Raw genomic sequence first — 18,267 nt, forward strand, 5'->3', positions numbered from 1 at the left:
GTGATATGAATAACAGTTACAAGAAAAACGTAGACCAAGACATCTAATGGAACAATGTGCTTTTTTCAAACCAATTCTATGTATCCAAAAATGAGTATTATTTATTGCTAGAGTACATGTATAAAATGAGCATCGACCCTACTATCGTTTGACTCTCTTCTGTTAGATATGAGGCAGGATAAAGCATAGGACCAGCTGAAGACAAAAGCCGCTTATAGAAGAAGTATATGGAAACTCTTTCCTATAAAACAATGTGTACTATTTGAGAGACCTTTGGCATCAGCAAGGATGTGCATGTTCACAGCCTCAGAGTGAGAACTGCTGGCCTACGTAAACTCTGACATTCCCTTCTGCAGACAGGTTCCTTGGGTGTGGATCCCGCCCATTAGCCTACTGTCATGAATAAGGTCGCTTGGCTGTAGTTTAGAGAGTCATAGCATATAGTGTTTAACAGCATAACCTTTGGATCCTGGTCGGCATGGTATAAATTAAAATGTGCCCTTTATGGGCTTAAACTTTCTATGCCTTCTAATTTGTAAAATACATAATAATGATGCTGATGATGATAATTGCTTCATAAGGTAATTGTGATATTTAAATATGATAATGTGTCAAAGTTCCCGATTCAAGGAAGATCCTCAGTAAATGTTAGCTGTGGTCGCAGTGATAATGTTAAAAACAATGAAAAAAGTATTAAGTACTCAGTCCCTTTATCAGCACCATGTGTATCTTGTACTGGGGTACAGCAGCTACTAAACTGCTGAGGGTTACTGAACAGTCTGCTCATAGCTCCAAGGAATGAGAATGATCCTTTCTGTTCTTGTTGTGACAGATGGACAACAGCAGCCGGACCATCGTGTCCCACTTTGTTCTCCTGGGCATCTCTACTCACCCAGATGAGCAGATCCCTCTCTTCCTTCTCTTTCTTCTCATGTACATCATCAACGTTTCTGGCAATTTTTTCATCATCGCACTCATTGTCTCTTCTCCTCATCTCCACACTCCCATGTACATCTTCCTCAGTAACCTGGCCTGGGCAGACATCTGCTTCACCTCCACCACAGTTCCCAAGATGCTACAAAACATCTTCTCCTCTACAAAGGCCATTTCCTATGTGGGCTGCTTAACCCAGACGTATTTCTTCATTTGCTTTGCAGCCATGGAAAACTTCCTCCTGGCTGTGATGGCCTATGACAGGTACGTTGCCATCTGTCACCCTCTCTGCTACCCCACAATACTGACTGGAATGCTGTGTGCGCGGATGGTGGCTCTATGCCATGTCATCTCCCATCTGCATGCCCTGCTGCACACGTGCCTCATGGGCAGACTGACCTTCTGTGCAGACAACCGGATCCCCCACTTCTTCTGTGACCTGTACCCTCTGATGAAGGTCTCCTGCACCAGCACCCAGCTCAACACCTTGATGATTCACACAGAGGGCGTGATCGTCATCGATGGAGCGCTGGTCTTCATCATCGCCACCTATGCCTTCATCATCTCAGCAGTCCTCCGGATCCCCTCTGGAAAGTGGAGGTCCTTTTCCACCTGTGGTTCCCACCTCACCGTGGTGGCCATATTCTATGGCACCCTCACGTGGGTCTATTTCCGGCCCCTCTCCAGCTACTCAGTGACCAACGGCCGTATTGTGACGGTCATGTACACAGTGGTGACGCCTATGCTGAACCCCTTCATCTACAGCCTGAGGAACAGAGACGTCAAAGAAGCCTTCAGGAAATGGGTGAGAAGGTTCTAACCCTTCTCTCTGGCTCAAACCTCAGACAACATTCCAAATCTTAACTATAATACTGGGAAAGTAATTTTGTCCTTCACAAATCTGCTTCCTTTAGGACATCCTAGAGATACTGAATCGGGAGGAATGTAGGTTCAAACATGCCTGGGGTAGAGAGTTGGAGACTCTCCTGAGCAACTTAATTAGACCTTGTGTCAAAATAAGTAAAAGGGGGGTGGGTTGTGAAGGTAAGTCAGTAGGGCACCTGCTTAGAGTGCACAAGATTCTAGCTTAACTTCTAGTCCCGAAAGAAAACTAAAAATAAATGCTCTAGAAATACCTAACTTGAATACATAGCGAGGATTTTTCTCATCAGATATTGTATCTTAAGCAAGATAGTATCTTAAAAGACCACATTGTGACAGTAAGAAACCAACTTACTTAAGATAGTATTTCTTAAGCCCAAAGTACCCAAAACAAAGGGAACTAACTCCCATGTGCTTAGTGTAGAACACCAGCATGGGTTTCACTACAATTGAAGATGATCCACAGACCCACAGTTAAACAAAGAGTAGAGATTCCCAGTGTTCATAGTGAGTCTGGGTGACTTGGGGAGGAAATTAGTTTCTAAATGGGCTGTAGAGAGCTTGTAAGTTTTCATGGTCCAGGGGTCAGACTCTAAAATACACAAGAGTAGGAAAGACTGTGTACTAACATAGGCAAAATTCTAGCAGCCTAGAATGAGGCTTCTGAGAACAGTGCTGTAATCTCCAAACCACCGACACTGACAGCAGCGGTCAAGACCGGAATCTAGACGCTGCCAGATCTGCTCGCATATGCCTTGCAACCACTACATCTCACGCAAAATGTGATGGTGCGTGTGATTGGCCAAAAACTGGTCAGTTTCACATTTTCTAACTGCCAGGGATACCAGGAGGGCGATATTGATGCTTGAATCTTTTGGGACAGATAAAATGGCTTAACTGCTCTCTAACATGGAGAGGACATAACAACATTGACGGGGATCGGAACCTACCTAACGCCCAGAATGAAGCGCACCAGTCTTCCACTTCCATATTCTTAGCCTTCTCGAGACACTCCATTCACAGATTGCTGACACCTTCCTAGTCCCAGCTGACTAGTTGATAGATGGAATTTCTCTAACACTGGGTGATTGTCTGTTGACTGGTTTTGCTGAGCGTGGGGAATGAGTTCAAAGGCCAGAAGAGCTGCTAAAAAGTCAGATTTTCAATCTTGTCAGGATAGACCCAGAATACGAGGAGAGCCTCCCAGGAGACAGCTCAGAAGATGTAAGCGTGGCTGACTAGTCCCTCTGTCTAGATGAAACATCATCGCTCAGATGATGACACACTGAGCTAAGAAGAAGCTAAGCTTGTGACTACTTGGTGTAATATGACAGAAGGCTTTCTTCTCAGGTAAACATGAATCTTAATCAAAACTTTTGCCATTGGAATGGACAGAGAATCTAGCTATGTCTGCGAGATCTTTGGCTCTTCCTGAGGTCTTTCTAGGCAAAGGAGGCCCTAACATGTAGAAAATGAAAGAGCAGATAAACCAGCCAAGCCAGCTTTTCCTATCTATTACTGTGATCTTTCCACTTCTCTTCTGGTTTTCTGGAGATCAAACCCAGGCCTTTTAACTTTTCCAGACAAGTGCTCTACCACTGAGCTACTTTCCCAGTTCTAATGACACCAACGTTTGATCAGTTAACTATGGCTCCTCACCTCGCCCAGATAACGCCTTACACATCAAACACTTTCTGTCTGGATCCCCTCCCTTTGGGTTAGTATTTCCTGCCTCCTCGGCCCAGCTCCTCCTTCCAGCACTAGGTCTAGTCTCTGCTGTCTATTCAAAGTCACTGCTTAGCCCAGTGGCCTCTCCTAAACCTCCCCCTTAAGATGAGGAGAGAGTAAATGAATGCAGTATACCCTGCCCTTTCCACAGCGTCACTTCCTACTGTTTTATATATTCATAGTCAACTGTGTTATGAAAATAGTAAGTGGAAAAGTCTAGGAATAAAAAACTCCAAAGCTTTTCATTGCAAACTGTTCTAAGCAGCTTAGTGAAATTTCATATTGTCCTGTTACATCTTGCCAGGAACATGAGTCAAACCTCTGTCCAGTATATTGGTTAATTATCTCTGGATCCACTGTATTCACTGGACTACACTGCCAAGTGGTCAGTTGCCACTTGGTAGCCATATTGATTACCAAATTGAATACACACAAGCACACAGACACACATGCACATCTTGGTACCTTATATATCACCTGAAACTGGGAATATATCCTCTTTAATAAGAGTTTCTTACTTAACTTTTTTTTTCTTTTAGAGCAACTAGACAATTATATTTTAAAAGTTGTATTTGGGACCAAGCATTGAGGTCCATGCCTTTAATCCCAGCACTTAGGAGGCAGAAGCAGGCATATCTCTGTGAGTTCAGGGCCAAACTAGGATTACATAGTAAAAACTTGCCTCAAAAAATAAAAAAGAAAGAAAAGAAAAGAAATACTTAGATAATACCATATTCCTCTTCTAAGAGTTCATCTCCCAGAAAAAAAAATCTATACTATGAATGACTATAATATGTATAAGTATACATATATTTTATAATATACTGTATTTATAACAATCTTCATATTTACTAACGGGAGCTTGGCTGGCTGTGTTCGTTAGGTAGGTGGTATCTGTTCAGAATTCCTCCCTTATTTCCTGTCCTTGACATGGCTTCATCATAGGCAGAATACGAACGTCTCCATCCCACTCCATGACTTTGGGCTAAACTTCAGCCAGCACTTCACGAATAAGCTTACCAAATGCTTTTCCTCATTGAAAGTGTTCAAGGGCCTTGGGCCAGCTGTTTCTGCCCTTTCAATGTTTTAAGTCTTTGTCATGAGAATAGCTCCACTGAGGCAGCTGTCTCCCTTGGTCTCAGAATGTGAAACATAGAAAGAGAACATACTTGCATGTGACCCCAGTTGGGTCTTTCAACCCGAAGGCTTTGGAGTGAGAAGTGTCTGTGGTTAGAAAACCCTGTTTCTTATGTGATACTTTGGAGGTCAGACATCCAGTTTTTTACTCAGCAGCTCTTTGCTTTGTCCCCCGCCACCCACATTACTTCAGCTTTATACTATTAATAATAAAACATGTATCGAATTTACTATGGCTCATTTGCATATATTTTATTCATCAGATCTTTACAGAAATTCTGAATTGCAGGGACTATTTCTCCCTTCTTTACAATGAGAAACTGAGGCAGAGAGTAACTGAATAATTGTCTGAGCTCATACAGCAAGTAACGGGAAAGTTTGAAGTCTGACACTGACTCCAAATCCGACCAGTTATTATACCCCACACTCTAGCCAATAGTTATCATTCTCCTTTTGGATTCTCTATTTTATTTTGATCTCCTTAAGGTAAATAATTTCCAAGAATTTGGATGGTCACAGTAGAGGCAGTATTCTTCTTGTTTTTGTCTCATAATTAATGCTATCTCTTCCTAAAATGTACTGGGTTAGGTGATAAATTATAATGGCTAGGTTACAAAGCTGTTTGAACCAGAACATCAGGACAATCAAATGTACTTTCCCTGCATCCCACTTCCTACCCTGAGAATCTCTTTCTTTCATTGCTCTACTTTTTTGATTAACTCTCAGAATAAATGCTGCAAACACTGAGCACAAATTGTGACAAAGAATACACTATCAGCAAATGGGTATAAAAATAGATAATAAAAAATGCCACTTTTTAGAAAGATGAAATGACCAAAATCCACATTCATAGTTATAGTATTAGCAGGTCTATTTCCTGATGACCACAGCGCACTGAAGTTCTATTTAAGGCTGGATTATTCACCTTGCATTGCGCAGTCCTTATATACCCACAAACCACAAAGTTCCACTTTAGCTACTGGATGTATTTAGTATTGGTGCTCTGTCTTGAGCATTGGTTGTTTTCTCCAGAGCTTGGCCATCATCATTCCATCCTTGAACAATGAGCACTGGACTATGGCTATTTCCCTTGCAAATTAGATTAAGGGCAATTGATTTTTTTCACGCAATCTTTCATCCACCTCTCATCCTTCCTTTCTCCTTACAGACACGTTGTTAATGTTTTATTTGTTTGTTTGTTGTTTTTATTTTTGAGACAGGCTCTCCCTCTTATGTAGCTCTGGCTGTGCTGCAACTTACTACATAGACCTGGCTGGCCTTAATGTCATAGAGATCTGCCTCTGGAGTGCTGGGATTAAAGGTGTGCACCACCTGTCCTGGCTGTTAATATTTTACAAAGTCTTGTACCAAAACTTGAAGTTGTAATCTTTTCTGGTCATAGAAGATGGTTAATAGTCACATGGAGTCAACTAAAAAGACTGACGAATGTCATGAAGATCCAGACAGGTGCCATTTTCTCTGTTGGCGTTATCATGGAAGAATTTGTGGGCACTGCAGCAAGCAGGGAGCAGGTGCTAGAGGTGCAAAAACAAAACAAAAACAAACCAGTGGGAGGCTTTTGTGTGTGTGGTGAATGGGAGAAAATCAGCAACATGTTGAAGTATTTACTCCAGGATACCATCAACCTTATTTGTTCCTCTGTTTGCTTTTCCTGTAAAACAATGTTATGATGAACATTCATGGCTCATTATAAGTACAGGCTTAGCTGTGGTTATAATCTGTCAAGAGATATGGAAGGCAGGGGATTAGTATTCATCAGAGTAAAAACAGCCATTAGAATGACAGAGGAGGAGGCCGGGGTCAGGGTGGGGTAGCAGCTATGTTGGGGTGTGTCAGTGAGGGTGTGGATGTTGTTCCAGGTGATCTGGTTGCCAGCACTGCTTCCGTTTTGCCTTCTCCATGACCGCCAGGCATGTTATCTTTTTGACACTGAAGGCAAGGTTGGTCCTGTGGAAAGACACAAGCAAAGACCCCCTCTGCCATTAATAGGGGGTCTGGCCCCCTCTAACACCGGTGGAGTGGGTCCTTCCATTCGACCAGGCTAGGTGGTATATATGTGGTGGCTAACCCAGGGATGAAAAATGGAGGTTCGTCCTGGGTACCACAGGCATTTCACATTGAGTGTGAACCTTGCCCCGTTTAGTTCAATATACCTTGTGGTTTTCCAATTATTTGGTTTTGTTTTTTATATGTGTTTGATGTGCTCTTTTAATGACGGCTTGGCCCTGAGGATTGTGAGGGATGCCAGTGTGGTGGATAATTTTCCAAGTTTTGCAGAAGTCTTGGAATTCGTGGCTTTTGTCAGTTTGATTTGTAGAGGAACCCCATAATAGCAAAAGTGAAAACCATATGATATTTATTTTTTTTGCATTTTCATTAGTCTGTGGTGTCACCCAGGAGAAATGGGAATAGGTAGGATGGTAACAAATATAAGCTTTTGTCTACAGAAAGACAGAATATGTGTGACATCAGTTTGCCACACTTAAGGGTATTGGCCTTAAGACCTCTGGGATTGGCGCCCAACTGTTGTATAGCAGGGGTGTGGATTAGGGAGGCCCATGAGTAGGACAGACAAGACACCCTGGACCAGCTTCAGAGAGACAGCTCATTTATTGTTTTAGGAGTGAGGTATATCAAGGTTCTTAGGGTTATGGGCTGGCAAGACTGGTCATAACACAGTACCTAATTATCATAGGGGCAGTCAAAGTATCAGGCCTCATGCATTGAGTCACGTAGCTCTCAGTTGTCTTAGACCTTGGTTCCTCATACCAACCAGTCAATTTCAGCCTCTATTTGACTTACTCAAGGGTGCCAAAGACCCCTTCTCTCATCCATCACTCTTTGACACCAGGATCCAAGAAGAGACTTTGTTCTATTAACAACCACATTAAAAATGCCTCCCTGGCTTGCTATGATCCACAGCAGCCAATCGAAGTACTTAGATCCTCTCCCACAAAAGCTGGAGCTTTTATCTCAACCTCAGGGAATCCTAGAATGGCCAATAGGGAAACACCTCAATTACTGAGGTCAATGCTTTATCCATCATGGTAAGGTGAGGAAAAAAGTGTACATTATAAATTTCAGGCAAAGAACCTGATATAATTGTTTTACCCTTCATTGTTTTTCCAGACATCCAATGGCTCGTGAGAACCCACACCTCTTTTGCTAATAGTCCCATCAGCGTTCCAGGACAGATAGGCAACCATAGAACAGACTGCTGGCAACCATACCTCTGACTCCTTGGGTGGCTCCCTCCTCATTTATTCTCTCGATCCCCTGTCCCATGAACCCCCATAGCTTTTACATATGGAGGGGGCAACAAGGAGCTGCCTACATGATATGTCAAGGAGACACTGACTCTGAGACACATTCTCCCCTTACAAATAAATCTCCTCAATTCAAAGAATCGCATGCCATCTTCCTGGTCCTAACGTACCTAAAAGTACCATTTCATCTATATTCAGACAGCAGGCAATTGCGTGTTTTTTACAAGCTTTCCACCATGCTGCTGCATGAGGCCCACCCTGGGAATATTGTGGTCTGAAGGGAGCTTGCAGAGAAACGTAAACATTAGTGTAGCAGGAGATGTACAGAAAGGTCTTGGAGCATTCTGCTGTGTGTGTGCAAGCTTTTCCTAAACAACAACAAAAGGAGCTAGCTGGTATAGGATGAAAGCCCAGGCAGTAAAGTATGCTACAAATGTGAGGACCTGGTTTCAACGCCCAGAACCCACATAGAGTGGGTGTGCAGTTTGGCTCAACTCTGCACGAGGAAGTACAGGCAACTGAGTAAGGCTGGAAGCTGGAGAGGCGGCATGCCCAGGGAAGAGAACACCAACCGTTGTTCCGTACCAAAGGGTCGACCCTGAAAGCATACACACAAGTAACATCGCATGGACTAAAGAGGTTATATCTGAGAATATACACGTATGTACAAATAATACATACATTCATACAGTAACAACTGATGGAAGAGAAGCCATGAATTTGAAGGAGAACGGGGAGGAGCATACGGAAGGGTATGGAGAGGGAAGGGAGAAATGTTATAATTAAAATATAATCTCGAAAATAAAACAGCAATAAGTCCATGTGTGGTGGAACATACTGGTTCGCCCAGGGATGGTGACGAGAGGGGTAGAGATAGGCCAATACCCAGAGCTCACTAGCAAGCCGGCCTCACCTGCTTGGTGAAGTTCAGCCCAGTGAGAGACCTTGCCTCAAACAGATGGTAAAAGGCACCTGTGGAACCACACCTGAGGTGCCCTCTGGCCTCCGCTGCATATGTATTCACTCTCTACCCTCAACACAGAAGACACAGATTTATCTGGAGATGTGGCTTAGTGGTTAGAGCACTTGCCTAGCATGCACAAGGCAACACAAACACACACACAGAAAACACACAACACACACATGTACACACACACACACAAATTTGATTATGTAATTTGATGAGTTCAGGCACACATAAACATAAAACCATCACTACCAAATCTATCACCTCAACCTCTCGTAATTTGTTTTCCTGTGAAGACACTTAACTTGTTCTCTACTGTCTAAACAAATACCCGTCACCAGTAGTAATCTATTGCACAACTGAAAATGTATCAGGGTGCTAGGTCTCATGTGAAATACCCAGGACAAAGACATTCTCAGGAGAATGCAGAGGCTGCTTAGCAAGAAAGCCTGAGCACAAGGTTTGAATGGCTGATCTTAACGCTGAGAAGCCTGATTCGTATTCTAGCAGGCCTCACTCGTGACTCCTCCAAAGCGAACTGGGGGAGGGGGCATCCAGGAGCTAAAGGTTTAAGTAGGGAAGAGGTTAAAAAGAGCAAGAGAGTGCTTGCTTCGGCAGCACATATACTAAAATTGGAACGATACAGAGAAGATTAGCATGGCCCCTGCGCAAGGATGACACGCAAATTCGTGAAGCGTTCCATATTTTTATGCTAGTAAAGTTAGGTATGCCCTGGTTACTCGCATGCCTCACTGGGTGCCTATGCCCATTGATGCCCCTCACGCTATGACTCTCTTCAGACAGAAAAGGGATCTTGGAACTACAGCCACCATTGTTACTACCATCTCATTGACGGCTGTTGGAGCTACCACCAGGGCATTAGCCATGAGTCATACTGGGCAGACTGCTCAGACCCTGAATAATCATTTAGCCAATGTAGCTCATGCCTTAGTTGTACATAAAGGAATTAATGCTCAACTAAAAGGAAGCTTGATGGTGTTCAATCAGAGGATTGACCTCTTGCAGGAGCAAATTGATACCCTATGGCAAATCGCTCAACCTGGCTGTCAATGAAAGTATGCTGGACTTTGTGTCACTAGCATACAACATGAGAATTTTTCCTGTGCTGCAAATCTGTCTAAACAATTGTCGAGCTATATTTTAGGTAATTGGACTGGAGAATTCAATACTACGATGGAGCAGCTGAGAGTGGCCATTGTCACAGTAAATTCTACCGGAGTGGACGCAGGACTAGCCACAGGATTATCAACATGGATTGCTGCAGCCATGAATCATCTGAAGGAATGGGCGGGCATGGGAGTGTTAGCAGGCCTTCTGGTGTTGGTCTCCTTGGTTTGCCTGTGGTATATATGCAAGATTAGAGTCTCACAACAGTGTGATGCAGCCATGATCATTCAGGCCTTTACAGCCATTGAAGCAGGACATTCTCCCCAAGCATGGTTGGATACCATAAAAAGCTAAAATGATACGCTCAGGATGCGAGGCTAAGCACTGCACTCAGGGTCAGCCGCTTTGGACCCAGAGAAGAGCATGTCTGATTGCATGCGGGTTGATGCCCCAGGTCCCGCCTCTGAGAAAAAGGTATCGGACGGTCTGATGCTCTTTGGGTGGATGACACCTAAATGAACATCTGTACAAAGTCCCAATTTATTTCTAATATCAGAGATCAGACCTCTACTCTTGCCTGATGCGTCTAAAACAAAAAGGGGGAACTGTAGAGAGCTGCGGAATGCTATGCCTTAAAGATGGAGCTGGTTTCCGCCTTCCACCTTCCCGATGGTGAGTGCTCTCTGTCACGAACAACTCCACATTTGGCTAAGGCCGAGGATCTGGCTTGCTTCCATGTATGTGGACCTATCTGCATTGCCCCCATGGCACGCCTGGGTTGGCTACCCAGAGGCTATTTAAGCTGTGGGCTGGCTTTCCCCGGGGTCCGAGGATTGTTCAATGTTCTTGAATAAACTGCATTGAAAAAAAAAAAAAAGAGCAAGAGAAAAGAGAGATGGAGGGAAGTTAGCAAAAACTAGGGTTTGTGAAACCTCACCAATTTGTAAGCTAATTGAAATTCTAACCAAAGCCAGGAGATTGAACAGAGGTTCCCTGCTCAGGAGAACAACGCTGCTCCTGAAGACCACGGGCTATTAAGTAAAAACCTCAGGAACAGAGTACTCCCTTGTGGGTTATTGGTCAGTGGCGCCCAACATAGGCTCCTGTCATCACTCCTGATTATCTAGCATAACTATTGCTGGAGACATTTTGCATGTAGGATGTAGAGAAATCAATATCAAACTGCTCAGGAAACGCTCTCCCTGCTAGGCACCTAGTGTGGAAGATGCTCTGGGTGGGGGGAGACATAAATGGTCTTATCCAGCCCTGCTCTCTGCATGTTACAAGACCAACCCACCAAGCAAGATGTGTTTACCAGTCTAAATAGTGGCAAAACTGTGGGGTGATGGTTTATTGCGGTGCAATAAACCATTCTCTCAATTAGACCTGAGGCCTGTTTCACTGCAGGAATTCATTCCTGCTACTGTAAACACGATCCAAACCCATGGCTACAGAAATCATAGACTCAGGGGAAAACCTTTTGATGTTGTTTTGATAAATGCTTGTGTTGTCAAACTACCTTCCAAATGTTTCTGTATTTATCCTTAGGTTGTTCTCCACTTTGATCAAAGAAACTTTTTATTTCAGTAGGTGATGGTTAATATAGACTCGTAATTCTTCAAAGTGCTGTGAAACAGTTAACTGTGAATACTCAGTTAATTTTTGCTTTGTCTTCTCCAAGACCTTTAAATCTTTCTGCCCCATCCATCTCAGCTCTTGGCTCATATTTCTTCTCTTTTCTATGCTCACTTTTTGCTAAGTTTCTTTCAGACCCACAGTTTTGAATATCATCTACATTTTGTTGTCTCTGAGTTTCTGTTTTCAGATAGAACTTTTTCATGCACCTCAAAGGTTATATAATTAATTGTCTATGAAGCATCACCTCCTGTTTATCCAACACACATCACAAAATTAAGGTGGCTAAAGGACAGTCAAGGGTAAAAATAGAACAATTTAAAGTATAAACATTGAGTTTATTATTGTGGGTTAAAATGCTGTTGAATTGAGTGACTATAAATATATAACCTTTTAGGAAGGATTACTCCATTCCACCCAGGATTTATTTTCATTTTAACTTTCTGCACCATAGTGCTGCACGTCGCTTTGACTTCACTCTGGAAGACAGTAGAAGACACAGGACTATTAAACAAATCAGGTTCTGTAAGCCATATTGATTTGCTACCTTGTGGGTGACTTGTTCCCTGGGTTGAATGTTACATACTCAAAGTTCAGTGATTTGAAAGCATCTTCTGACGTGTATTGTAATGAGATTCTAGTCAAATGGGCCAAGAACCATTTATTCATAAATGGTTTTCTAATCCAACCAAGGAGTTGATAGCAAAGATTATTCCACAGGAATATGATTCATAGGATTATTCAGAGGAAACCAGCTATTTGAGGTGGTCTGAAATTGACCCTTGGTTCTCATGAAATGTGTCTTTCTATGTTTGCCTGAGAGTCAGCCTGAAAAGTTCCTGAGATGCAGAGCTTCCTGAAGAGCCTCCTGAGAGCTCCCTTAACTTCCTGGTTCCTGAGGCTATAGATTAGTGGATTTAGCATAGGGGTGACTACTGTGTAGAAGATGGCGACCTGGCGATCCTGGTCTAAGTCATAGGTGGATGTTGGCTTGAGGTACATATGAATCACAGAACCATAGAGGAGCAGCACAACCAGAATGTGGGAGCCACAAGTGGACAGAGCTTTGCTCAAGGCAGCAACTGAGTGTGTGTGGGCTATGGCCATGCCTATGCGGACATAGGAGCCAAAAATGAAGAAAAAGGGGCTGACCACCACAGCTACACCCTCAGTGAAGATTAACATCTCGTTGACCATAGGTCGAGTACAGGAGAGCTTCAGCAAAGGAGTGATGTCACAGAAGAAGTGGGTGAGCTGGTTGCCACAGAAGCTTAAACGAGTGACCAACATGCTGTACAGGAGACTGTTCAGGCTGACCACCGCCCACGAGGTCAGTGTTATTCGCAGACAGAGGTTGCGGCTGACAATGGCAGAGTATCTTAAAGGGTCACAGATGGCAACGTAGCGGTCATAGGCCATGGCAGCCAGCAAGTGGCCCTCCATACTGCCCACCGCCATAAAGGAAAAGAGCTGAACCATGCAGCGGTTATAGGAAATGGTTCTGTTTACCGAGAGCGTGTGCACCAGCATCTGAGGAACAGTGATGGTTGTCAGAGATATGTCAATCAAGGAGAGCTGGCTGAGGAGGAAATACATGGGGGTCTGAAGCCTGGGGTCTGAGCAAGCAACAAGTACTAGCAGGGTATTGCCCAAAACCGCCGTCAGGTACATGGTGAGCACAACTCCAAAAATAACAGGCTGCATCTCTGGCCGGCTGGACAAGCCCAACAGCACAAATTCAGTCACTTCTGTCCTGTTTCTAGTAGCCATAAGACATGGTCTACATCACCTTCAAAGAGGGAAGATCAGAGCTGGAAAAGGAAGAGAAAGATGCCAAGGCTCGAACAAACCTCAGAGTCTTCACTTGAAAGGAGCCAGTCATTGAAGTGAGGATACATTCTCATGCTGAAGCACGAAGGAGGGAAGTTTTGGTCTTTCAGTCATAGTGTTCTTTTAGCTCAACTAAAGTTATGCAAAATGAGGATAAAAGTGATTGATAAATTTCCCCCCACCCCACACACACACTCACACAAATACCTACTCATAGGCATGTAACTGCTCCTGAAATAATAATAGGATGTAGCTGTGTCGCCGTGGGTAATAAAAGGATGCTCGCTGCTCTACACTTGCTTGCCTCTGTGCTGGGCATCAGCTTTTCGGTGGTCCATGCTCCTTTGCTTCTGAATAATATGCTAATTCACATGTGTTCACATGTTACCACGATCTCTTTGAACTTCTGCTGTAAAAGATGAAACCCCATCCTCTTCACAGTGCCTCACCTTTCTTTTTTTTTTTTTTTTTCTTTCTCCAAGTTTTGATAGTTATTTTACTTCTTTGGTTCCTGGTTTTTTTATCAGCTTTTCTGTACTTATTCAAGAAATGAACAAATAATTAGCTGCATCAGGCATTATCAGTCTTTGTAAGTCCAGAATATTTTCATTTTATGTCTACGGATACTTGGTGACTGAAAACATTTTTGTTTCTCATCTTAAATAAGAAGCCCACTGCCTGTGTGACTCTGTGGGCCTCCCTTTCCCTTTCTGTGCTGCTGCTATTTTCTTCTTTTAGAATTTTTATTCCTTCCACCTCTACATTTTATAAAGATCCTGAATTTTATAAAGATTCAGGTGTTTTCATTAATTCCATGATGAACGATTAAGAGAATTTTGGGAGGAGGGCTCTAGACAAGGTTTCTCTGTGTAGCCCTGGCTGTCCTGGAACTCACTCTGTAGATCAGACCAGCTAATAAGAGATCTGCTGCCTCTTCCTCCCGAGTTCTGGGACTGAAGGTGTGCACCACCACACCCAGCTTGAGTTTTTAAATATGAAGACTGTGGTTTATTTGTGGAAAAAAACCTCCCTCACAGTTCCTCGAACTTGAGAGTAAGACGACAGATCAGTGGGAAGTCATTGCCTTACTAGCACACAGGCCTGAATTCTTTCTCAGAGCTCACAGAAAAGCCAGGCTTTGTGGTACGCCAGTGTTACTAATTAAACATTACCGTTTTTTGATTAATCGCTTTTCTTTAAGGTTTCCATCTCACTTTCTTTCTAGTTAATAAACTAGATTGTAATCACAGTAACTAGCAACTCATGTTTATTTTATTCTTGCAACCGTATGTTATTGCTCGATGGGATCTTTACTATGCTAATATTTCACTACAGTGCTTTTTTTCTTTGTGGTGTGGGTACGGTTCTCTGAACAAATGCTTTTATATTGTTTCCTATACCATGAATCAAGTTTTTTCTTCAGTGAGTTATTTGTTTTCTGTGGTGTGTGTGCATATGTGTGTGTGTGTGTGTGTGTGTGTGTGCTTCCATGTTGCTTGTTCTAGATAGTTGGTAGCAATCGCAAATGCAAGTATGAAGCCACATTACTTTCTCCCAAGAATATGAGAGTTTGCTGTCTGAAAATATGGAAAGCTTGTTTTTAAGCCATTTATACCAAGTAAAAATGAGAACTATCCTCTGAGACATGACTACTAAATTAATAGCTATGATTTTCCTTTTCTAGAGAACATTTTCCAAATTTTCCCTGGGGTAAAAGGTAGGCTAGCATGTCCTGAGCTTCAAGATAAAAGAGAAGGATGTGTGCAGAATGGCTTGTTTAGTCATCATGTCGGAAGACATTCACTTTGGTCCACACCTCTATACTCTATGGAAACCTTTTCCTTCTCCTGAATTGACTACTTCTGGCATGCCATCTCTTCTAAGAAGGCTAGTGTTCTCCTCCACTTCAGTTCTTCCCAGCATTGTAAGATAAGGTGATCTTGTTACTTTGTCTCTTAAAATTCCACTGAAATGTCACTCTTGCTAATGATCCCCTTTCTTCTCACTTAGTTGCCCTTTTGTCATGGCATTGCTGAGATCTCTAGTGAGACAGGAACTAAAACACAACATCCAAGCCACCTCCACTTCCTCAAGAGGGCTGTCTCTACCACAAGAAGTTACTTACAAAAAGATTGCATGTGCAAGTCTATTACTCAGGACCATTTCCATACCTTAAAAATTGTCCTTTAGGGTCACAGAGAGCAGATTGATGCTTGTAGTGTATTTTACCACAGAGGTTTCTGCTTCATTGGGCTGTGGCTTTCTCAGCACTTGTCGTGTTTTCCTGAAGCACATCCCTATTCATTGGTTAGACTTTGGTTTTCCTACATCTTCTCATTCACATGTTGTCAGAGCATCTTTAGTCATCTACAAAGCAAGAAAGAGTGCAGAGATAGAGAAACGTACAACTTCCAGTGTTTATTTGTTTGGCTTTATTTCTTCCTGAATCCACATTTGTCTGTGGAGTCAGCTTAAATCATCTTATATTCTTAGCATGTTATTACTTCCTCAAAGTTAAGCTGACTTCAAATGTCAACATACATGTAGAAATGGATATGAAAGAGAAGAACCAGGCAGGCAGGAAGAAAGATGGAGTAAGTCCCTGTACAGGGAAAGAGTGAAAAAATAGTATCCAAGAAATAGTGAAGAACTTTGTTACTTAGCTCTTATAAAGATGTAACAGTGTGATAATGCAACCCATTTTCTTTTCAAGTAAAGCAAAATTGTGTTTTTAAATCAATCACATTCAAGAGGAGTAGCAAATAATAGTTGTGTTCTTGTTGGAGGGTTTCACGGATCCATCTATGTTTCCTTCTGTTCTCCAGTCTCGATTATGCTCCCATCAAACGGTGAGTTCTGTAGACTCTCTCAAGCGACTTGTAGCTATAAACCACTCTGGGGCAAAGAAAAGAGAAAGAGATGTTCTTTTGAAGAGATGAGAAGAGTCCCACTCAGACAAAGCTGGAACTCCCCAAATTATTAAATTAAACTAAATAGGGAGAGGTGAAAGAGTGCCTGGAAACAAGCGAATGATCGTGTTCAGTCTCTCAGCTCCTGGCTGGTGTGTCAGGGACATCTTGACACACAGAGGGGTGAGGCTGGCGTGTCCAGCCAAACTCTGATTCTTCTTCACTTTCCTGTTCTATATAAGCATCAGCTGACATGCCACACCTCTTTATTATTTTATCAATGTCTAATGTTAGAAATGGACTCTCCTTAGAGACCTACTAATTTAAAATCTGTTTTCAGACCACTCACCCTCTCAAACTGAAAAATCACAAAGGCTGATCCCATGGTGTATAAATAAGATTGCATTTCTTCTCACCATGTCAAACTAAATCTTCCAAAATCTCACAAAATAAATTAGATGCTTCATCACATGTTTCAGGATCCTAGATTCTCGGGGCACATCTTCATGCCCTCTTGCACTTTGCTTTGGCACTTTGCTCCATCACAGCATTTACCATTCACTTAAAAATGCATTTTTATTACAGGCAGACATTTTCACACTATTTCTTCTATTTCATCTCTCCTTGATCTGCTTCGTGCCCATGCCACTATTTTTTCTATTTTGTGCCTCCTTTCAATTTATCTTGGGACAGGGCATGATGTTAATTTCATATTTTGGAGGGGGGTACACTGAGTTGGGGAGGTAAGCAGAGTCGCCTTCCCTCTTGTCCATAAAAGACCTTCTCATATCATTCTCTAAGGGAAAATGTAAGGAAGCTCATCAGAACCAAGCGGGTTACCCCCATGCACTCCCGGGGACTCTGCTAACCCCCAGAGGCTCCCGTTGTGTTCAGACAGAAAAAAAAAAGGCTAATTAGCATGAGTTCAGCCCTTGCACCTTTCTGTATCCAATGGGGCTGGAACTCACAAGCCTGTTCATTCTTCCTTATGCTTAGATTCTACCACACCACTGAGTAAAACCCATAAAACTTCTGGAAACAATTGGTCCTGCAGGGAAAGTCTACCCTTTGGGGGACACCATCTCAGTGTTGTAAACTATCAACAGTCAGGCAAGGAGGAACCCAAGGGGAAGCTGATTCCCTATCCATCATCTCAGGAAGCCTTCTTTCGCCTTCTTTCATAATATATCTTTCCTGTAATTGCAGTTTTTAATGATTCAAATAATCTAACTCAGCTGAATTGGGTGTTGGGCTTGAAGATTTGTGAGACAGCAAAAGGACAACTCTGGCAATTACTCCATCTCCAATAACTGCCATTTACTCTTCTCTCCAAATCCCAAACCTCTGTTGGGTAAAATCTAGCTATTTTGCTTATTTAGTTTAGAAATATCATCCTCAGATAACCCGATTTAAATGAGTTTTTAAGAAGAAGCAACAGGTGGAGAGATTCTTGACCTCATTCTAAGACACAGTAACAATGACTTGTAACTTAATGATGATAACTCGTCAGAGCAGCTGCCAACTGGGTGCAAAGCCGTGTTTTCCGTCATTCACCTGCATTAAAGAAATTCGAGCACTCTCTAGAAAAACCAAACTACTAGTTAGGAAGTATGATCAAATTCCAGAAGAAATAAATACATTTAAATCAACGTTTTCAAAATAAGAACTACATTTATAAAGATCCTGATTGGTTATCCCTCACCAAATAGCCAGCCTCCAAAACAGATACATACAGGCAACACTGAAAAGACTCACCTCAGCAGGTTGTACTTTGTGCACATGCTTGCAAATGCACATACACACACACACACACATGCATATATGTAACAAT

At 42.6% G+C, this 18,267-nt stretch overlaps 2 protein-coding genes and 1 non-coding gene across 3 annotated transcripts; 2 read left to right on the top strand and 1 right to left on the bottom strand.

Moving 5' to 3' along the window:
* The first annotated feature begins 832 nt into the window (after positions 1 to 832).
* Positions 833 to 1,753, top strand: LOC110560755 (olfactory receptor 1Q1-like). Its single transcript, XM_021656780.2, has one exon. The coding sequence runs from the start codon at positions 833 to 835 to the stop codon at positions 1,751 to 1,753; it is 921 nt and encodes a 306-aa protein (XP_021512455.1).
* Positions 1,754 to 9,536: 7,783 nt separating this feature from the next.
* On the top strand, positions 9,537 to 9,643 carry LOC132656165 (U6 spliceosomal RNA). The gene has a single exon (XR_009594088.1). It is a non-coding gene; the product is annotated as a U6 spliceosomal RNA (small nuclear RNA).
* A 2,835-nt stretch (positions 9,644 to 12,478) lies between these two features.
* LOC110560749 (olfactory receptor 1J21-like) lies at positions 12,479 to 13,467 on the bottom strand. Its single transcript, XM_060390586.1, has one exon. The coding sequence runs from the start codon at positions 13,465 to 13,467 to the stop codon at positions 12,487 to 12,489; it is 981 nt and encodes a 326-aa protein (XP_060246569.1). The 3' UTR covers positions 12,479 to 12,486.
* Between the last annotated feature and the right edge of the window lie 4,800 nt (positions 13,468 to 18,267).

This window comes from Meriones unguiculatus, chromosome 8, assembly GCF_030254825.1.
Source record: "Meriones unguiculatus strain TT.TT164.6M chromosome 8, Bangor_MerUng_6.1, whole genome shotgun sequence".
Classification (NCBI taxonomy): Eukaryota; Metazoa; Chordata; class Mammalia; order Rodentia; family Muridae; genus Meriones; species Meriones unguiculatus.

Bases quoted from the DNA above. Each gene is read 5' to 3' on its own strand.
- LOC110560755 (XM_021656780.2), top strand. From the start codon at position 833: ATGGACAACAGCAGCCGGACCATCGTGTCCCACTTTGTTCTCCTGGGC.
- LOC110560749 (XM_060390586.1), bottom strand. From the start codon at position 13,467: ATGGCTACTAGAAACAGGACAGAAGTGACTGAATTTGTGCTGTTGGGC.